We start from the raw sequence: 23,107 nt of genomic DNA on the forward strand, positions 1-23,107 counted from the left end.
GGGTTCTGCTCCACGTCTTTTATTGTCACATTACACATCTCTATAGCGTCAGCCGTTCTGCAGAGATTCTGGTCCTGGTTCTTCTAGATATATCTGGAAGTGATAGATACTTCCGGTGATCCATCCGGTATTGTCAGGCCCGGTGATGATGGGTCACAGTTCGCGGCTCTTTGTAACCACCTGAGTTTTCTGCCACATTTTCTTCTTAGATGGGAGAAGAACTTTCCACAGATTCCCACTAATGTCTGACAAAGTCTCGTCTGCGTCTTGTGTTGGCTGCCGTTGGGGTTACCTCAGGTCAGCGACTCCCATCATCATCCCATAAACAGTCTCTGTGGACCTGCAGCTTCTTAGGGTTACTTCAGGTCGTCCACGCTCGTCTTAGGGTTACTTCAGGTCGTCCACGCTCGTCTTAGGGTTACTTCAGGTCATCCACGCTCGTCTTAGGGTTACTTCAGGTCGTCCACGCTCGTGTCCATATTAGTTTGTATCTGGATCTTTCCGTACAGCTTAGAACTATCTATGATACAAATAACTTTAGGCGTTGACCATTTGGAATGGGGGCAGCGAGCAGAAGCGGCTGAAAATCTGGAGGGAAGGTCTTCTCTTCTGGGGCCCATGAGATGAGATTCTGGTGGAAATTTAGGTCCCGGGGTCATTGGACATCTATTTGTGTTTACATCTGAGGATTATCCCTGAACGCGTGGGAACCAGTCAATTACAAGCGGAACGTCATTAGGAACATTCCGGCAGATGGAGTAGATTCCAGAGAATTTCCATATATGCAAATGAGATCATCCATCTCTACATGTGCCGCGACATTCCTAGTCACAGAATTTTCTAGAAGAGTTTACGATGCACCTAGCAATATTCTTCCCTGTGATGGACACAGGACAGAACGGACCTTGTTGTAAATCAGCAGCGGGCGTCAGGCAGTCCCACCATGTATCCAGCAGATCATAGAAGACCATGACAATCGCACACGTGTGAACACGGCCTCTAGTAGGGCCCATAAGAGCAAAGCTGGCCGAAACCATCAGGACCAACCACAAGTCTTAGATGTCTGAGGTGCCCTGAACCACCGCCACACCGAGGGGACAGAGGGGTCTAACAGTGGTGGAAGATTAGATCATATATGTATACAGAGGACAGGTTGTGGAGATTACATGTGAGGGGGTATCAGGAGATTAGGTCATGTATGGAGAGGACAGGTTGTGGAGATTACATGTGAGGAGGTATCAGGAGATTAGGTCATGTATGGAGAGGGCAGGGTGTGGAGATTACATGTGAGGAGGTATCAGGAGATTAGGTCATGTATGGAGAGGACAGGTTGTGGAGATTACATGTGAGGGGGTATCAGGAGATTAGGTCATGTATGGAGAGGACAGGTTGTGGAGATTACATGTGAGGAGGTATCAGGAGATTAGGTCATGTATGGAGAGGACAGGTTGTGGAGATTACATGTGAGGAGAGGACAGGAGATTAGTTCATGTATAGAGAGGACAGGTTGTGGAGATTACATGTGAGGAGGTATCAGGAGATTAGGACATGTATACAGAGGACAGGTTGTGGAGATTACATGTCAGGAGGTATCAGGAGATTAGGACATGTATGGAGAGGACAGGAGATTAGGACATGTATGGAGAGGACAGGAGATTACATGTGAGGAGAAGACAGGAGATTAGGACATGTATGGAGAGGACAGGTTGTGGAGATTACATGTGAGGAGGTATCAGGAGATTAGGTCATGTATGGAGAGGACAGGTTGTAGAGATTACATGTGAGGGGAGGACAGGAGATTAGGTCATGTATGAAGAGGACAGGAGATTAGGTCATGTATGAAGAGGACAGGTTGTGGAGATTACATGTGAGGAGGTATCAGGAGATTAGGACATGTATGGAGAGGACAGGAGATTAGGACATGTATGGAGAGGACAGGTTGTGGAGATTACATGTGAGGAGGTATCAGGAGATTAGGACATGTATGGAGAGGACAGGGTGTGGAGATTACATGTGAGGAGGTATCAGGAGATTAGGTCATGTATGGAGAGGACAGGTTGTGGAGATTACATGTGAGGAGGTATCAGGAGATTAGGTCATGTATGGAGAGGACAGGTTGTGGAGATTACATGTGAGGGGGTATAAAGAGATTAGGTCATGTATGGAGAGGACAGGGTGTGGAGATTACATGTGAGGAGGTATCAGGAGATTAGGTCATGTATGGAGAGGACAGGTTGTGGAGATTACATGTGAGGGGGTATAAAGAGATTAGGACATGTATGGAGAGGACAGGTGGTGGAGATTACATGTGAGGAGAGGACAGGAGATTAGGTCATGTATGGAGAGGAAAGGTGGTGATTACATGTGAGGAGAGGACAGGTTGTGGAGATTACATGTGAGGAGAGGACAAGAGATTAGGTCATGTATGGAGAGGACAGGTGGTGGAGATTACATGTGAGGAGAGGACAGGAGATTAGGACATGTATGGAGAGGACAGGTTATGGAGATTACATGTGAGGAGAGGACCGGAGATTAGGTCATGTATGGAGAGGACAGGTTGTGGAGATTACATGTGAGGAGGTATCAGATTAGGTCATGTATGGAGAGGACAGGTTGTGGAGATTACATGTGAGGAGGTATCAGGAGATTAGGTCATGTATGGAGAGGACAGGGTGTGGAGATTACATGTGAGGAGGTATCAGGAGATTAGGTCATGTATGGAGAGGACAGGTTGTGGAGATTACATGTGAAGGGGTATCATGTTTGGTTGTGGATGATTTTCTATGTCATAACATATCTTGAATTGAATTTGCTGGGTGATGGCCGAGGGGGAGAGGCACACGTATTGGACATGAGAGATGTTTTTTGGGGTGTAGGTGGTAAGAGGTTGTAGGAGATTGGATGTGTGTCTTGAAAGACAAGGTAACCCTGAGCCATCAGATTGGTGAGACATTGATAAATCTTCTCCGTGTCTCCATCTTTCTGGGAGATCTGATCTCGGGGCAGACACTGGATTCCATAATTGTAATCTGGACAATATTGGGGGATGATGGGAAGATACGTCTCCCATATTGGTGTGCCCAGAATGGCAGAAGACGGTGGTGCCAATGGCGGAATAATCCCTTGGGTGGGAGACCAATATATGTGAAGGTCCCTCCTTCCATCTTCCAGGTTTGGCAGTGTTCTCTGCTCTTTTTGGGAGTTTGCAGGCCAGAGAGCGTTGCCTGACACGTGGAGCGCGCTCCCTTCCTGTGTATGGTTCTTATTAGCTGCTCCCTGCGCTCCCATCATCTGTTTACTCTCAAGGGGGAAGAAGAAGAAAGGGAAGAAGGAGGGATAAGGAGCAGATTCCAGAGATTGTCTCCTCGGATTGTGCAGAACTTTGGCTCTTCGTTCTCGCTGTCAGTCTGTCTGTTTTTGGCCTCAGGGATGGCTCCTCACCAGGCAGCAAAGACTGTTATATAGCGGGTGTACAGGAGGAATGTAAACGTGCCGGGGCAGGATGTATGGAGACGGGTGACGGGCAGGATGTGGAACACGCACTCCCCAGCAACCCGCACAGCAAACACCGCTTCTCTCACCTCCACCCTCATCTTCTACACATATTGTTGAACTTTTTGTATGTTTTTGGATCTTTGGATGGAGAAGCGGCGCTCGGCGAGGAGTCGCTGATTTTCCTGTCAGTGTTGTGAGGTGAGTGATCGGCACCTTCTGGGGTGGAAGGGACGCAGTTTGGGATTCTCATCATAGACAGGGAACAGAAGGTCGGATGAGGCGCAGCGGACACTGATTGTTTTCCTGGTGGGAATTAGCGGCAGAGGAACGAGTCACTTCCCACACGGACATCAAAGTGTTGCAGCTCCCGCAGAACTTATATTTAGAGCGCCGAATGTTTTGGTTATATAAAGCAGATCATTCGGAAATTCAGCCGGGGGCTAAAAATAAGACAACGAGTCGCTTGTTGAGGTGAAATGTCCGGGACGTCAGAGTCGTCTCCCCCCTCCCCCCTCACCTTGTGTTTACAGGGCTCGAGGCTGCGTGCTTCACAGTTTGGGGCAGAGGTGCGTCACAGTGTAGTACTGAGGTTTGGTCATTGGCACTGGGCTGCACATAGTGGGATATAGAGACGGCTCTACAGAGGGCCCCAGATCTGCAGGGGTTAAATCTGCAAAAATAAATACACATAGATGTCCTATACAACAAGTGTAACCAGGTCCTCCGTATAGACACTGGGCCTGAGCGAGGGGTGAACGGCCGCCCATAGAGGGCACCAGGCCAATCACCTTAATGACCCCTCCATTTATCCAGTGTATCCAGATAGTGAGGGGTTAATCAGGAAAATAACCCCCAGAATTGACCCTCCAACATCTGGTCTGCCTGGTAGAAGTAGTGACAGGAGGATTTACCCCAGGACAGATATTGTATAACACATCCTATCTGACGACACCATGTGAAGGATGGGCCACACTAACCGGTCGCCAAACCACCAGATTGTATCTAACCTGCTGACTTCATCTGAGCTACAGCTGGGAGATTAGATACACTGCTGAGCTACCGCTGGGAGGTTACATACACTGCTGTGCTACCACTGGGAGGTTACATACACTGCTGTGCTACCACTGGGAGGTTACATACACTGCTGAGCTACTGCTGGGAGGTTACATACACTGCTGAGCTACTGCTGGGAGGTTACATACACTGCTGAGCTACCGCGGGGAGGTTACATACACTGCTGTGCTATGGCTGGGAGGTTACATACACTGCTGAGCTACCACCGGGAGGTTAGATACACTGCTGAGCTACCGCTGGGAGGTTACATACACTGCTGTGCTATGGCTGGGAGGTTACATACACTGCTGAGCTACCACCGGGAGGTTAGATACACTGCTGAGCTACCGCTGGGAGGTTAGATACACTGCTGAGCTACCGCTGAGAGGTTACATACACTGCTGTGCTACCGCTGGGAGGTTAGATACACTGCTGTGCTACCACTGGGAGGTTAGATACACTGCTGAGCTACCACTGGGAGGTTACATACACTGCTGAGCTACCGCTGGGAGGTTAGATACACAGCTGAGCTATGGCTGGGAGGTTAAATACACTGCTGAGCTACCACTGGGAGGTTACATACACTGCTGTGCTACCACTGGGAGGTTACATACACTGCTGTGCTACCACTGGGAGGTTACATACACTGCTGAGCTACCGCAGGGAGGTTAGATACACTGCTGTGATACCACTGGGAGGTTAGATACACTGCTGAGCTACCGCTGGGAGGCTACATACACTGCTGTGCTATCACTGGGAGGTTACATACACTGCTGAGCTATGGCTGGGAGGTTACATACACTGCTGAGCTACCACTGGGAGGTTAGATACACTGCTGAGCTACCGCTGGGAGGTTACATACACTGCTGAGCTACCGCTGGGAGGTTACATACACTGCTGTGCTACCGCTGTGAGGTTAGATACACTGCTGAGCTATCACTGGGAGGTTACATACACTGCTGAGCTACCGCTGGGAGGTTAGATACACTGCTGAGCTACCGCTGGGAGGTTAGATACACTGCTGAGCTACCGCTGGGAGGTTACATACACTGCTGAGCTACCACTGGGAGGTTAGATACACTGCTGAGCTATGGCTGGGAGGTTACATACACTGCTGAGCTACGGCTGGGAGGTTAGATACACTGCTGAGCTACCGCTGGGAGGTTACATACACTGCTGAGCTACCACTGGGAGGTTAGATACACTGCTGAGTTACCGCTGGGAGGTTACATACACTACTGAGCTACCGCTGGGAGGTTACATACACTGCTGAGCTACCACTGGGAGGTTACATACACTGCTGAGCTACAGCTGGGAGGTTAGATACACTGCTGAGCTACCGCTGGGAGGTTACATACACTGCTGAGCTACCGCTGGGAGGTTACATACACTGCTGAGCTACTGCTGGGAGGTTACATACACTGCTGAGCTACCACTGGGAGGTTAGATACACTGCTGAGCTACCGCTGGGAGGTTACATACACTGCTGTGCTACTGCTGGGAGGTTACATACACTGATGAGCTACCGCTGGGAGGTTACATACACTGCTGAGCTACCACTGGGAGGTTACATACACTGCTGAGCTACCACTGGGAGGTTAGATACACTGCTGAGCTACCGCTGGGAGGTTAGATACACTGCTGAGCTACCGCTGGGAGGTTACATACACTGCTGTGCTACCACTGGGAGGTTACATACACTGCTGAGCTACCGCGGGGAGGTTAGATACACTGCTGAGCTACCACTGGGAGGTTACATATATACCCAGCAGCAGGCCATAGGAAGGAGGCAGTGTCTGTGGATGGGCCCTGTACATACTGTATCACACATGTTGGGATTAGATACACAGCTCTGCAGTCTTGGGTTGGTCCTCCGCTGACCCCGGTGACATCATCATCATCAGCGCTCACTGATTATATTCTCCGGATCTCATTATTAGAAGAGAAGGAAACGCTTTCATGTAAAGAGGAACCCCGGGTCACAAGGTGGAGGCTGATAACCCCCCAAGGAGAGAACAAGATGCTGAACCGCCATCAACCATCTCCAGGTCACCCACAGTAACAGACCCTCAGCACAGGAGAGAGCGGTGGCCTGTGCCGTGTATACATTATATAGTTACATTGTAACAGACTCTCAGCTGTGTGAGCAGAACTAGGCCATGAGGGGTGTCTAGGGGAAGAACAATGCAATTCCTTGTGACAAATCACGCAAACTGGTAGTTCGCCTCCCCGGGTCAAGCGCCCCCCCCCCCCCCCCGATCCAGGTTCCCCCGCTCACACTCTCCTTGTATACTGTACAGTCTGGGTATATATACGATAGCTACGCTCTCCTTGTATACTGTACAGTCTAGGTATATATAGGGTAGCTACGCTCTCCTCGTATACTGTACAGTCTGGGTATATATAGGGCAGCTACGCTCTCCTTGTATACTGTACAGTCTGGGTATATATAGGGTAGCTACGCTCTCCTTGTATACTGTACAGTCTAGGTATATATAGGGCAGCTACGCTCTCCTTGTATACTGTACAGTCTGGGTATATATAGGGTAGCTACGCTCTCCTTGTATACTGTACAGTCTGGGTATATATAGGGCAGCTACGCTCTCCTTGTATACCGTACAGTCTGGGTATATATAGGGCGGCTACGCTCTCCTTGTATACTGTACAGTCTGGGTATATATAGGGTAGCTACGCTCTCCTTGTATACTGTACAGTCTGGGTATATATAGGGTAGCTACGCTCTCCTTGTATACTGTACAGTCTGGGTATATATACGGTAGCTACGCTCTCCTCGTATACCGTACAGTCTGGGTATATATAGGGCGGCTACGCTCTCCTTGTATACTGTACAGTCTGGGTATATATAGGGTAGCTACGCTCTCCTTGTATACTGTACAGTCTGGGTATATATACAGTAGATACGCTCTCCTTGTATACTGTACAGTCTGGGTATATATACGGTAGCTACGCTCTCCTTGTATACCGTACAGTCTGGGTATATATAGGGTAGCTACGCTCTCCTTGTATACTGTACAGTCTAGGTATATATAGGGTAGCTACGCTCTCCTTGTATACTGTACAGTCTGGGTATATATAGGGTAGCTACGCTCTCCTCGTATACTGTACAGTCTAGGTATATATAGGGTAGCTACGCTCTCCTTGTATACTGTACAGTCTGGGTATATATAGGGTAGCTACGCTCTCCTTGTATACTGTACAGTCTGGGTATATATAGGGTAGCTAGGCTCTCCTTGTATACTGTACAGTCTAGGTATATATAGGGTAGCTACGCTCTTCTTGTATACTGTACAGTCTGGGTATATATAGGGTAGCTACGCTCTCCTTGTATACTGTAGTGTCTGGGTATATATAGGGTAACTACGCTCTCCTTGTATACTGTACAGTCTGGGTATATATACGGTAGCTACGCTCTCCTTGTATACTGTACAGTCTGGGTATATATAGGGTAGCTACGCTCTCCTTGTATACTGTACAGTCTGGGTATATATAGGGTAGCTATGCTCTTCTTGTATACTGTACAGTCTGGGTATATATACGGTAGCTACGCTCTCCTTGTATACTGTACAGTCTGGGTATATATAGGGTAGCTACACTCTCCTTGTATACTGTACAGTCTGGGTATATATAGGGTAGCTACGCTCTCCTCGTATACTGTACAGTCTAGGTATATATAGGGTAGCTACGCTCTCCTTGTATACTGTACAGTCTGGGTATATATACGGTAGCTACGCTCTCCTTGTATACTGTACAGTCTAGGTATATATAGGGTAGCTACGCTCTCCTTGTATACTGTACAGTCTGGGTATATATAGGGTAGCTACGCTCTCCTTGTATACTGTACAGTCTGGGTATATATAGGGTAGCTACACTCTCCTCGTATACTGTACAGTCTGGGTATATATAGGGTAGCTACGCTCTCCTTGTATACTGTACAGTCTGGGTATATATAGGGTAGCTACGCTCTCCTCGTATACTGTACAGTCTGGGTATATATAGGGTAGCTACGCTCTCCTCGTATACTGTACAGTCTGGGTATATATAGGGTAGCTACGCTCTCCTTGTATACTGTACAGTCTGGGTATATATAGGGTAGCTACGCTCTCCTTGTATACCGTACAGTCTAGGTATATATAGGGTAGCTACGCTCTTCTTGTATACTGTACAGTCTAGGTATATATAGGGTAGCTACGCTCTCCTTGTATACTGTACACTATAGGTATATATAGGGTAGCTACGCTCTTCTTGTATACTGTACACTATAGGTATATATAGGGTAGCTACGCTCTCCTCGTATACCGTACAGTCTAGGTATATATAGGGTAGCTACGCTCTCCTTGTATACTGTACAGTCTGGGTATATATAGGGTAGCTACGCTCTCCTTGTATACTGTACAGTCTAGGTATATATAGGGTAGCTACGCTCTCCTCGTATACTGTACGCTATAGGTATATATAGGGTAGCTACGCTCTTCTTGTATACTGTACACTATAGGTATATATAGGGTAGCTACGCTCTCCTTGTATACTGTACAGTCTGGGTATATATAGGGTAGGTACGCTCTCCTTGTATACTGTACAGTCTGGGTATATATAGGGTAGGTACGCTCTCCTTGTATACTGTACAGTCTAGGTATATATAGGGCAGCTACGCTCTCCTTGTATACCGTACAGTCTGGGTATATATAGGGTAGCTACGCTCTTCTTGTATACTGTACAGTCTAGGTATATATAGGGCAGCTACGCTCTCCTTGTATACCGTACAGTCTGGGTATATATAGGGTAGCTACGCTCTTCTTGTATACTGTACAGTCTAGGTATATATAGGGTAGCTACGCTCTCCTTGTATACTGTACACTATAGGTATATATAGGGTAGCGACGCTCTTCTTGTATACTGTACAGTCTGGGTATATATAGGGTAGCTATGCTCTCTTTGTATACCGTACAGTCTGGGTATATATAGGGTAGCTATGCTCTTCTTGTATACTGTACACTATAGGTATATATAGGGTAGCGACGCTCTCCTCGTATACTGTACAGTCTGGGTATATATAGGGTAGCTACGCTCTCCTCGTATACTGTACAGTCTGGGTATATATAGGGTGGCTACGCTCTCCTTGTATACTGTACAGTCTGGGTATATATAAGGTAGCTACGCTCTCCTTGTATACTGTACAGTCTAGGTATATATAGGGTAGCTAAGCTCTCCTCGTATACTGTACAGTCTAGGTATATATAGGGTAGCTACGCTCTTCTTGTATACTGTACAGTCTGGGTATATATAGGGCAGCTACGCTCTCCTTGTATACCGTACAGTCTGGGTGTATATAGGGTAGCTACGCTCTTCTTGTATACCGTACAGTCTAGGTATATATAGGGTAGCTACGCTCTTCTTGTATACCGTACAGTCTGGGTATATATAGGGTAGCTACGTTCTTCTTGTATACTGTACAGTCTAGGTATATATAGGGCAGCTACGCTCTCCTTGTATACTGTACAGTCTGGGTATATATAGGGTAGCTACGCTCTCCTTGTATACTGTACAGTCTGGGTATATATAGGGTAGCTACGCTCTCCTTGTATACTGTACAGTCTGGGTATATATAGGGTAGCTACGCTCTCCTTGTATACTGTACAGTCTAGGTATATATAGGGTAGCTACGCTCTCCTTGTATACCGTACAGTCTGGGTATATATAGGGTAGCTACGCTCTCCTTGTATACCGTACAGTCTGGGTATATATAGGGTAGCTACGCTCTCCTTGTATACTGTACAGTCTAGGTATATATAGGGTAGCTACGCTCTCCTTGTATACTGTACAGTCTAGGTATATATAGGGTAGCTACGCTCTCCTCGTATACTGTACAGTCTGGGAATATATAGGGTAGCTACGCTCTCCTCGTATACTGTACAGTCTAGGTATATATAGGGTAGCTACGCTCTCCTTGTATACTGTACAGTCTGGGTATATATAGGGTAGCTACGCTCTCCTCGTATACTGTACAGTCTGGGTATATATAGGGTAGCTACGCTCTCCTCGTATACTGTACAGTCTGGGTATATATAGGGTAGCTACGCTCTCCTTGTATACTGTACAGTCTGGGTATACATACGGTAGCTACGCTCTCCTTGTATACTGTACAGTCTGGGTATATATAGGGTAGCTACGCTCTCCTTGTATACTGTACAGTCTGGGTATATATAGGGTAGCTACGCTCTCCTTGTATACTGTACAGTCTGGGTATATATAGGGTAGCTACGCTCTCCTTGTATACTGTACACTATAGGTATATATAGGGTAGCTACGCTCTCCTCGTATACCGTACAGTCTAGGTATATATAGGGTAGCTAAGCTCTTCTTGTATACCGTACAGTCTGGGTATATATAGGGTAGCTACGCTCTCCTTGTATACTGTACAGTCTGGGTATATATAGGGTAGCTACGCTCTCCTTGTATACTGTACACTATAGGTATATATAGGGTAGCTACGCTCTCCTCGTATACCGTACAGTCTAGGTATATATAGGGTAGCTACACTCTTCTTGTATACCGTACAGTCTGGGTATATATAGGGTAGCTACGCTCTTCTTGTATACTGTACAGTCTAGGTATATATAGGGTAGCTACGCTCTTCTTGTATACTGTACAGTCTGGGTATATATAGGGTAGCTACGCTCTCCTTGTATACTGTACAGTCTATGTATATATAGGGTAGCTACGCTCTTCTTGTATACTGTACAGTCTGGGTATATATAGGGTAGCTACGCTCTCCTTGTATACTGTACAGTCTGGGTATATATAGGGTAGCTACGCTCTCCTTGTATACTGTACAGTCTGGGTATATATAGGGTAGCTACGCTCTCCTTGTATACTGTACAGTCTGGGTATATATACGGTAGCTACGCTCTCCTTGTATACTGTACAGTCTGGGTATATATAGGGTAGCTACGCTCTCCTTGTATACTGTACAGTCTGGGTATATATACGGTAGCTACGCTCTCCTTGTATACTGTACAGTCTGGGTATATATAGGGTAGCTACGCTCTCCTTGTATACCGTACGGTCTGGGTATATATAGGGTAGCTACGCTCTCCTTGTATACTGTACACTATAGGTATATATAGGGTAGCTACGCTCTCCTCGTATACCGTACAGTCTAGGTATATATAGGGTAGCTACGCTCTCCTTGTATAATGTACACTTTAGCTATATATAGGGTAGCTACGCTGTCCTTGTATACTGTACAGTCTGGGTATATATAGGGTAGCTACGCTCTCCTTGTATACTGTACAGTCTGGGTATATATAGGGTAGCTACGCTCTCCTTGTATACTGTACAGTCTGGGTATATATACGGTAGCTACGCTCTCCTTGTATACTGTACAGTCTGGGTATATATAGGGTAGCTACGCTCTCCTTGTATACTGTACAGTCTGGGTATATATACGGTAGCTACGCTCTCCTTGTATACTGTACAGTCTGGGTATATATAGGGTAGCTACGCTCTCCTTGTATACCGTACGGTCTGGGTATATATAGGGTAGCTACGCTCTCCTTGTATACTGTACACTATAGGTATATATAGGGTAGCTACGCTCTCCTCGTATACCGTACAGTCTAGGTATATATAGGGTAGCTACGCTCTCCTTGTATAATGTACACTTTAGCTATATATAGGGTAGCTACGCTCTTCTTGTATACTGTACAGTCTGGGTATATATAGGGTAGCTACGCTCTCCTTGTATACCGTACAGTCTGGGTATATATAGGGTAGCTACGCTCTCCTTGTATACCGTACAGTCTGGGTATATATAGGGTAGCTACGCTCTCCTTGTATACCGTACAGTCTGGGTATATATACGATAGCTACGCTCTCCTTGTATACTGTACAGTCTAGGTATATATAGGGTAGCTACGCTCTCCTTGTATACTGTACAGTCTAGGTATATATAGGGTAGCTACGCTCTCCTTGTATACTGTACAGTCTAGGTATATATAGGGTAGCTACGCTCTCCTTGTATACTGTACAGTCTAGGTATATATAGGGTAGCTACGCTCTCCTTGTATACTGTACAGTCTGGGTATATATACGGTAGCTACGCTCTCCTTGTATACTGTACAGTCTGGGTATATATAGGGTAGCTACGCTCTCCTTGTATACCGTACAGTCTGGGTATATATAGGGTAGCTACGCTCTCCTTGTATACTGTACACTATAGGTATATATAGGGTAGCTACGCTCTCCTCGTATACCGTACAGTCTAGGTATATATAGGGTAGCTACGCTCTCCTTGTATAATGTACACTTTAGCTATATATAGGGTAGCTATGCTCTTCTTGTATACTGTACAGTCTGGGTATATATAGGGTAGCTACGCTCTCCTTGTATACTGTACAGTCTGGGTATATATAGGGTAGCTACGCTCTCCTCGTATACCGTACAGTCTAGGTATATATAGGGTAGCTACGCTCTCCTTGTATAATGTACACTTTAGCTATATATACGGTAGCTACGTTCTCCTTGTATACCGTACAGTCTGGGTATATATAGGGTAGCTACGCTCTCCTTGTATACTGTACAGTCTGGGTATATATACGATAGCTACGCTCTCCTTGTATACTGTACAGTCTAGGTATATATAGGGTAGCTACGCTCTCCTTGTATACCGTACAGTCTGGGTATATATACGGTAGCTACGCTCTCCTTGTATACTGTACAGTCTAGGTATATATAGGGTAGCTACGCTCTCCTCGTATACCGTACAGTCTAGGTATATATAGGGTAGCTACGCTCTCCTTGTATACCGTACAGTCTGGGTATATATAGGGTGGCTACGCTCTCCTTGTATACTGTACACTATAGCTATATATAGGGTGGCTACGCTCTCCTTGTATACTGTACACTATAGCTATATATAGGGTAGCTACGCTCTCCTTGTATACCGTACACTATAGCTATATATAGGGTAGCTACGCTCTCCTTGTATACTGTACAGTCTGGGTATATATAGGGTGGCTACGCTCTCCTCGTATACCGTACAGTCTGGGTATATATAGGGTAGCTACGCTCTCCTTGTATACCGTACAGTCTGGGTATATATAGGGTAGCTACGCTCTCCTCGTATACTGTACACCATAGGTATATATAGGGTGGCTACGCTCTCCTCGTATACTGTACAGTCTGGGTATATATAGGGTGGCTACGCTCTCCTCGTATACCGTACAGTCTGGGTATATATAGGGTAGCTACGCTCTCCTTGTATACCGTACAGTCTGGGTATATATAGGGTAGCTACGCTCTCCTCGTATACTGTACACCATAGCTATATATAGGGTGGCTACGCTCTCCTCGTATACTGTACAGTCTGGGTATATATAGGGTGGCTACGCTCTCCTCGTATACCGTACACTATGGGTATATATAGGGTGGCTACGCTCTCCTCGTATACCGTACACTATGGGTATATATAGGGCGGCTACGCTCTCCTCGTATACCGTACACTCTGGGTATATATAGGGCGGCTACGCTCTCCTCGTATACCGTACACTCTGGGTATATATAGGGCGGCTACGCTCTCCTCGTATACCGTACACTCTGGGTATATATAGGGCGGCTACGCTCTCCTCGTATACCGTACACTCTGGGTATATATAGGGCGGCTACGCTCTCCTCGTATACCGTACACTCTGGGTATATATAGGGCGGCTACGCTCTCCTCGTATACCGTACACTCTGGGTATATATAGGGCGGCTACGCTCTCCTCGTATACCGTACACTCTGGGTATATATAGGGCGGCTACGCTCTCCTCGTATACCGTACACTCTGGGTATATATAGGGCGGCTACGCTCTCCTCGTATACCGTACACTCTGGGTATATATAGGGCGGCTACGCTCTCCTCGTATACCGTACACTATAGGTATATATAGGGCGGCTACGCTCTCCTCGTATACCGTACACTCTGGGTATATATAGGGCGGCTACGCTCTCCTCGTATACCGTACACTCTGGGTATATATAGGGCGGCTACGCTCTCCTCGTATACCGTACACTCTGGGTATATATAGGGTAGCTACGCTCTCTTCGTATACTGTACAGTCTGCGCGGCTCTTGTATATGGTTGGCTTGGTCAGCACTGAAGCGATTACCTCCATTTCGGGACAGGATTCCCTTATATGTGCACCGTGTAATATTAGATTTTGTCGCCGCGGCCGCTCTCCAGTCTCCGCATTCCTGAGAGTTTAATTTGGAGAAATCCCAAAAATGAGAATCAAGTCGATGAGAGAAGAGAAAGCTCCAAGGAAAACACCGAGGGGAAATCCTCTCACATCAAAGGCCGAGATCCCACATTACCTCCTGTCACTAGTCACAGCGCAACCTCCCCGCAACAACGTCAGAACAGTGTGGGGATCATCTGATAACTCATAATATACTCCAGTCACATCCAGAGCTGCAGTCACAATTTTGCGGATATCGCTGGCGTACTCCAGTCACAGCCAGAGCTGCAGTCACAATTCTGCGGATATCGCTGGCGTACTCCAGTCACATCCAGAGCTGCAGTCACATCGAGAGTATGGATGGGGTAATCAAGGTCAGAGGTTACTGATGACATCATAGCCACTATATAATAGCGTAATTAAGAGAAAAATATGTAAATCTGTTTCCCAAGATGTAAATAGTGAAACCGTGCCTCTGTGTGCTGCCCTCTAGGGGGAGCTCCCTTCAACATCATGCCCCACTTTACAACAAGCCTTTACTGCAGTGATGTGGCATTTTCCCTGCGCTGTGGACAGCGCTGTTTCCATCTGGTTGGATCGCTTCAGCACAACGTATGGAAAATCTCGGGGCAAAATCACAGGGCAGTGATGTAGGACATGGTGGTCAGGTCATTGATCATCATGGTGGTCTTCTCCTGATCTGCCTCCTCATCCTCCTACTCATTCATTCCATCATCAGTGATCCATAACGGACAAATTCTGTGTCCATGATTTCCTCGGCTGGGACTAGTGACACCTCCAGGACACATTGGACTGGCTGAGGGAGCAGCACGCTTCAGAAATGCACAGTGTGAATACAACTCTAAACAGTGTCTACTGACGCTGACTGATTCATTATGGCAATACAACTTCTAGATACCGTACCTGTGGTGATATCGAAACTGAGTGATTATAAGCAAGTAGGCTGATGAGGAATTATCGATAGTTATGATGGATTATTAATGATGTTCAGAATTAAGGATTATTGATGATGATGATGATGATGATTATCGATGATGATTATTGATGATGATGGTGATTATTGATGATGATTATTGATGATGATGGTGATGATGATGATGGTGATGATGATTATTGGTGATGATGATGATGATGATTATCGATGATGATTATCGATGATGATTATTGATGATGATGGTGATTATTGATGATGATGGTGATGATGATGATGGTGATGATGATTATTATTGGTGATGATGGTGATGATGATTATCGATGATGATTATCGATGATGATTATTGATGATGATGGTGATTATTGATGATGATTATTGATGATGGTGATTATTGATGATGATTATTGATGATGATGGTGATTATTGATGATGATGGTGATGATGATGATGGTGATGATGATTATTATTGGTGATGATGATGATGATGATTATCGATGATGATTATTGATGATGATGGTGATTATTGATGATGATTATTGATGATGGTGATTATTGATGATGATTATTGATGATGATGGTGATGATGATGATGGTGATGATGATTATTATTGGTGATGATGATGATTATTGGTGATGATGATGATGATGGTGATTGGTGATGATGATGGTGATTATTGATGATGATGATGATTGGTGATGATGTCATCATGCTGGCGCTCATCTCACCCCCTTCTTTGTGCTTCTTGCAGGTAATAAATGAACAGCCCTTATGCCCAATATGAGCTGGAGTTTCTTAACCCGTCTCCTAGAAGAAATCCACAATCACTCCACCTTTGTGGGGAAGGTCTGGCTGACCGTCCTCATCGTCTTCCGGATAGTCCTGACCGCAGTGGGCGGAGAATCCATCTACTCAGACGAGCAGAGTAAATTCACATGTAACACGAAGCAGCCGGGCTGTGACAACGTCTGCTATGACGCCTTCGCTCCGCTCTCGCACGTTCGCTTCTGGGTCTTTCAGATCATCATGATATCTGCTCCATCCGTGATGTATCTGGGCTACGCCATTCACAGGATTGCCCGGGTGTCAGAGGAGGACAGAAGGAAACATGACCTCAAGAAGAAGAAGAAGAAATCCTTCTCAAGGTGGAGGACGGGTGAGAACGTGGAAGATCCAGATGACGAAGAAGAGGAGCCCATGTTGTACGAGGCTCCGGCAGAACCTGAGAAGGTGGAGGGTAAAGAGAACAAGAAGCATGATGGCCGGAGACGTATCAAGGAGGAAGGCCTGATGAAGATCTATGTCTTCCAGCTGCTCTCCAGGGCCATCTTTGAGGTTAGCTTCTTGGCTGGACAATATTTCTTGTATGGCTTCCGGGTTATTCCCTCCTTCCAGTGCAGCACCTCACCATGTCCGCACACCGTGGACTGCTTTGTCTCCAGACCAACAGAGAAGACCATCTTTCTCCTGATCATGTATGTGGTCAGCTGTCTGTGCCTGGTGCTCAATATCTGCGAGATGTTCCACCTCGGCATCGGCACCATAAGAGACGCCATCCGTAGCAGGAGAACTAACGCGCCAAGACAGCCGCCCTACAACTACTCCTACCCAAAGAACATCGCCTGCCCCCCGGAATACAATATGGTGGTCAAATCAGACAAGTCCACCAAACTCCCAAACAGCGTGATGGCGCATGAGCAGAACCTGGCCAATGTAGCCCAAGAGAACCAGTGTACGAGCCCCGATGACAACCTGCCCTCAGACCTCCCCACTTTACATAAACATTTGCGGGTAGCCCAAGAGCAGCTGGACATCGCCTTCCAAACCTATAACTCTCAGGTCAATGGCCAAGCGTCTCGGGCCAGCAGCCCAACGTCCGGGGGGACAGTAGTGGAGCAGAACCGGGTTAATACTGCCCATGAAAAGCAGGGGGCGAGGCCTAAAGCTGGATCGGACAAGGGCAGCACCAGCAGCAAAGATGGCAAGAACTCTGTGTGGATATAACCTGGAATATGGGGCTCCTCCAATCACTGCCAAAGCTGAGCACAACCTAACAGATTCTAATGCAATTTCTTACATATCTACATTTCTAATCAGAAAATATCAGATGTTTATTTTATCATGGGGGGGGGGGTGAGAACTTACTACCCAGGAGAGGGGGCGAGATCTTACTACCCAGAAGTGGGGGCAAGAAGTACTACCCAAGATTGGGGATGAGAAGTAATATCCAAGGGTGGAGGTGAGAAGTACTACCCAGGGGTGGGGGTGAGAACTTACTACCCACAGGTGGGGGCAGAACTTACTGCCCACAGGTGGGGGCAAGAACTTACTACCCACAGGTGGGGGCAAGTACTTAGAACCCAGGGGTGGGGGAAAGGAGTACTACCCTAGGGTAGGGGTGAGAACTTACTACCCGAGAGTGGGGATGAGAAGTAATAACTAAGGGTGTACGTGAGAACTTACTACCCAGGGGTGGGGGCAAGAACTTGCTACCCGAGGGTGAAGGTGGGAAGCACTACCCGGGGGTGGGGGGCAAGAAGCACTACCCAGGGGTGCAGGTGAGAAGTACTACCCCGGGGTGGAGGTGAGAAGTACTACCCGGGGGTGGGGTCAGAGGTAACGGGTCCCTCAGGGGTTCAGAGCTTTTCTCCTGCTCTATAGACCAGATCTCTGGCAGCGGTGGAGACCCCGGCTCGGCTGGAGCCTTTGCACATTTTTCGGGGTACAGACTGGGAACCTTCAGATTCTACTTTTCATGTTTCTAATTGTAACTTTTATTTGTACAAATTGTTTCTGTTTTTATAAAAAAAAAAAATCAATGAAACGAGAAAATTTCCAACAGCTTCATATCATTTCCAGGATGTCAGGGGTTAACATGTAATACACCCCACAACATGAATTAGGCCATGACATAAGGCATGTGTACCATACCCGTCACATGATCTGTCACCACAAGAGCACCAGAGACCTGTGACAGGAGGAACCGTAATGGGCACGAACCAGACCCCACCTCAGTAACAGCAACACATAGCACATCATAGGATTAGATACAGCAGATCAGGAGACAGTATCACACATGGCAGTATTAAATATAATAGTCAGCCAACAATATCACACATCATAGGATTAGATACAGTGGCTAAGCAGAAAAATATCACACATGACAATATTACATATAACAGCCTTTATGCAGCAGTATACTGTACAGCACCAGTGTTAGGGGACCTTTATACCATACTAGGTCAGTGTTGGGAATCTGTTATACTGTACTGGACCAGTGCTGGGGGCTGGAGATTACATGTATGGAGGTATCAGGAGATTAGGTCATGTATGGAGAGGACAGGTTGTGGCTGGTGTTGGGGTGGTCCTTTATACAGTACAGGGCTAGCGGTAGAGTCCATACATGCATATAAGAAGAGGTACTGTGCAGAGTCCATACATAAGAGAAGTGGTACTGTGCACTGTCCATACATACATACATAGGAGACGTGACAGTCTCTCAGCATATAGAGTGTTATGTGAACGCATTACAAGGCTGATGTCATAGACACTAAACAAGGTGCTGTAAGATGGGGGGGGGGGGGGTAGTAGTGGCAGGGGTTGCGGTACTATTACTACTGGGCTTCTTTTACCCTGTGATGTGAGTTGGTGTTTGGATGAGCCGGATGGTAATGCAGGAATGACTCAGGAGGCCGCGGTGCAGTGAACCAAGAAGTAACTGTTCTGTGTGACTGGTAACAGACAACTCATGCAGCTTCCTAATGGGGGTTGTAGTTTCCACCAAGATGAATATTCCTGACGGGGTGCCCAATATAAGATGGTGGTATAAGGGGCTTTTCCCCACTCCAAATAAACATACAATTCTCTGCCTCTACCAATATGGCTATAGAAGCTGAGTGCTATGAAGTTCCAGGGTCCAAATACCTGGAGATACAAGTGCCCTAGATTATGGGTTCTGAGAACCATGGCTTCTTCAAACAATAGGCACGTTCTCAACACGGAAGCTGACAGCAGATTCTCCCCTGTATTAGGGCTGTATAAATATATATTGCTTCTGTAGGGCTAGTATATGGCTGCTAGGCTAGCTGATAAATGTCTTCCCTCAGGGGTTGCAGAGCATGCACAGCAGGTGTCTTCCCTCAGGGGCTGCAGAGTATGCACAGCAGGTGTCTTCCATCAGGGGTTGCAGAGGATTCACAGCAGGTGTCTTCCCTCAGGGGCTGCAGAGCATGCACAGCAGGTGTCTTCCCTCAGGGACTGCAGAGCATGCACAGCAGGTGTCTTCCCTCAGGGGCTGCAGAGTATGCACAGCAGGTGTCTTCCCTCAGGGGTTGCAGAGGATTCACAGCAGGTGTCTTCCCTCAGGGGCTGCAGAGCATGCACAGCAGGTGTCTTCCCTCAGGGACTGCAGAGCATGCACAGCAGGTGTCTTCCCTCAGGGGCTGCAGAGCATGCACAGCAGGTGTCTTCCCTCAGGGGTTGCAGAGCATGCACAGCAGGTGTCTTCCCTCAGGGGCTGCAGAGGATTCACAGCAGGTGTCTTCCCTCAGGGGTTGCAGAGAATGCACGGCAGGTGTCTTCCCTCAGAGGTTGCAGAGCATGCACAGCAGGTGTCTTCCCTCAGGGGTTGCAGAGAATGCACAGCAGGTGTCTTCCCTCAGGGACTGCAGAGCATGCACAGCAGGTGTCTTCCCTCAGGGGCTGCAGAGCATGCACAGCAGGTGTCTTCCCTCAGGGGCTGCAGAGCATGCACAGCAGGTGTCTTCCCTCAGGGGCTGCAGAGCATGCACAGCAGGTGTCTTCCCTCAGGGGTTGCAGAGCATGCACAGCAGGTGTCTTCCCTCAGGGGCTGCAGAGGATTCACAGCAGGTGTCTTCCCTCAGGGGCTGCAGAGGATTCACAGCAGGTGTCTTCCCTCAGGGGTTGCAGAGAATGCACGGCAGGTGTCTTCCCTCAGAGGTTGCAGAGCATGCACAGCAGGTGTCTTCCCTCAGGGGTTGCAGAGAATGCACAGCAGGTGTCTTCCCTCAGGGGCTGCAGAGGATTCACAGCATTCAACTGCTGTCTGACTGGTCCTCAGTGGGTGACTAAACTTTTAGCCACCCACCGATTCTAGAAACTTCTCTATGGGTTAGAGGATGTACCACTCTCCGCTTACAGGTAAATCTCAGACACTATAAATGGTCCAGTCCATAGTGAATGCAGCTCTGAAAGTGGCTGGAGTATAGGACATGAAGTAAGAGATGAACTGTGAATGCAGCTCTAGAAGTGACTGGAGTATACGGCTCCATCACAGTGTGCACCCGTTGTACAGCAGAGCTGATACCGGAGCTGACATCATGTTAACCTCTTAGCTGCCATAGGTCACCTCCTTGTTTCAAGCCCATCCAGGTGACACCCTCCATTTCCACAGAAAGGAAAGAGTCGTAATGATGAGGTGAACGGAGCCAAAAGTGCCGACCTGTGAACCCCCATCAGGGGCGGCAGGAAGTCAGGATGGAAATGAAAATAGAGGAGGAAGTGTAAATGAATCGCCGGGCAGGATTCCCATTATCCGCAGCGGTGCTCACATCAGGGTAAGGTGCCACCCCGACCCTCCCACCTGTGGAATCTCAATTTTAATTGAAAATTACAAATTCCGGAAGAGAGCAAATTAAATTTCATCTGATATTTTCTTTTTCTCTCCCGAGAATCTGGAAATTATCGTATAAAAGCGAAGGTCAAAGGTCCAATCCTGAAGAGCGAGGGAGCCAAGAGCAGAGCCCGCACATTGGTGGTGAGAAACCGGAATCTAGAGGTCGCCCCCACCACTTACCATGTGCTGTAGAGACTAATTTCTACCTCTGCCTTCCCTATAGCTCGGCCCCTGGGTGCGGGACACTGTCGTACGGTGCGGGCCTTCATATCCACATGCTATACACCCTCCCTGGACACCACATGACTTAGATACGTGATATTGTCATGGAGGAGTGTCAACTTCAGCCCACACATCTCCAACCAGGAGAGTTCCCCATAGTAGTCCTGCCATGTGCTCCTCAGACATGGTGGAGAAGATGATGGTGATGTCATCTAGAAACATCAACAAGTATTCTTGGTCCAGACTTCCCCGGCAGAGATCCACCAACTGCACAGCCCGCGTGTTGTACAACCCAAATGGTGGCTTCACATACTCACACACCTGCTCGTGTCAGGCACCTGTTAGTAGCCCCTGCCTAAGTTCATGGTGGAAGGTCTTGGGCCTCCCCAGTATCTCGAGCAGTTCAGGCACTCAGCTGACGATAATTTATACTGAACCGTCCTTCTTCTTCACCGGTACCATCGGAGAAGCCAAGGCCTCTTACTGGGTTGTATCACTTGATGGCCTTGACCTCTTGGTAATGCTGACAGATCGAGGTTGCCTTTCATGTTAATCTTGTATGCCAAGGAGTCTTCTTGAAATAGGCCTTGTAGTGGGAGAAGACATGATAGGGCCCCAGGACTGGGACTAGCTGCTCCTGTTTGGACAGGGAAATGTGGCCCAATCCACAGAGGCTTCCTCCAGCAGCTGTTCCCCTGAGGCTGGCATGGATTCCTCCTGTAACAGATCAACCACCATGAGAGCCACAGTAGATGGGTCCTCTCACTGCACATAAAACTGGGCTCTTGCAAAGTCTATACATCCTGGGCAACATGCACCTCAGCCACAATTTCCCCTGTGGGTCCAGACCAGAGGCTCATACCCTATCCTCGATGGAGATGCTCCAACCCAGTCAACTGTATCACTGTTTGGCCCTTGTGGCTTAGACCCTTACGCTGGCCAATGTCTCCTGCTTCAGACACATGGATTTCAAGACCTACTCGGTTACTTGCAGCCTGATACCTCCCCCCCCCCACCAGGTTATTCACCTGTCACTGGTAATAATGTTATGGCTGCCCAGGTAGACGGGTGGAGGTCAGTCATCAGCCGATCCCAGCAACCACCCTGTAGGTAATGATGTCCATCTGCCAGGAGGAAGTGTCAGCAGTTATCACAGTTTCCTGGCGGCCATGTTGTTCAGGTGTTTGTGAGTGTGCGGCCTTCCAGACATTGTGATATTAGAGGGTCACGGGCCGGGAGCCGCGCAGTGAAGAACCGGGCTGTTATTCTATCACTGCAGTTTCCTCTCATCACTGACGTTCCCATCGAGCGGCCATTGTCTCCTGAATACTATGAGAATGGCTGAACCGGAGCCAAGTGACAAGGTCGGACTCATCATATCCTGTTGACCTCACCACTTCTGACCCCTGGATGGAGAAATATCCAACAATGTGTGAACTTTACCAACTGAGGCCGCGATCATCAGGGGCCTTGTCTGACGTCTTCTCTCCTCACACCAAGGATCATCAGG

At 47.5% G+C, this 23,107-nt stretch overlaps 1 protein-coding gene across 2 annotated transcripts in view; it reads left to right on the forward strand.

Annotated features, from left to right (window-relative positions):
- The window catches only part of LOC142201052 (gap junction gamma-1 protein-like), a 50,350-nt gene extending 32,185 nt beyond the window's left edge, over positions 1 to 18,165 (forward strand). The window contains exons 2-3 of one of the 2 annotated variants that reach the window (XR_012715481.1): positions 16,492 to 17,873; positions 18,144 to 18,165. Coding sequence is in view for 1 of the 2 variants with exons in the window: in XM_075271876.1 (XP_075127977.1) it covers positions 16,512 to 17,744 (1,233 nt within the window). In the remaining variant the exon portion in view is untranslated. Of the gene's footprint in view, positions 1 to 3,329; positions 3,694 to 16,491; positions 17,886 to 18,143 lie in introns of those variants that run through there. The other variant, XM_075271876.1, reaches the window with a different exon arrangement.
- Positions 18,166 to 23,107: the final 4,942 nt, after the last annotated feature.

The sequence above is a fragment of the Leptodactylus fuscus genome, chromosome 4, assembly GCF_031893055.1.
Source record: "Leptodactylus fuscus isolate aLepFus1 chromosome 4, aLepFus1.hap2, whole genome shotgun sequence".
Lineage (NCBI taxonomy): Eukaryota > Metazoa > Chordata > Amphibia > Anura > Leptodactylidae > Leptodactylus > Leptodactylus fuscus.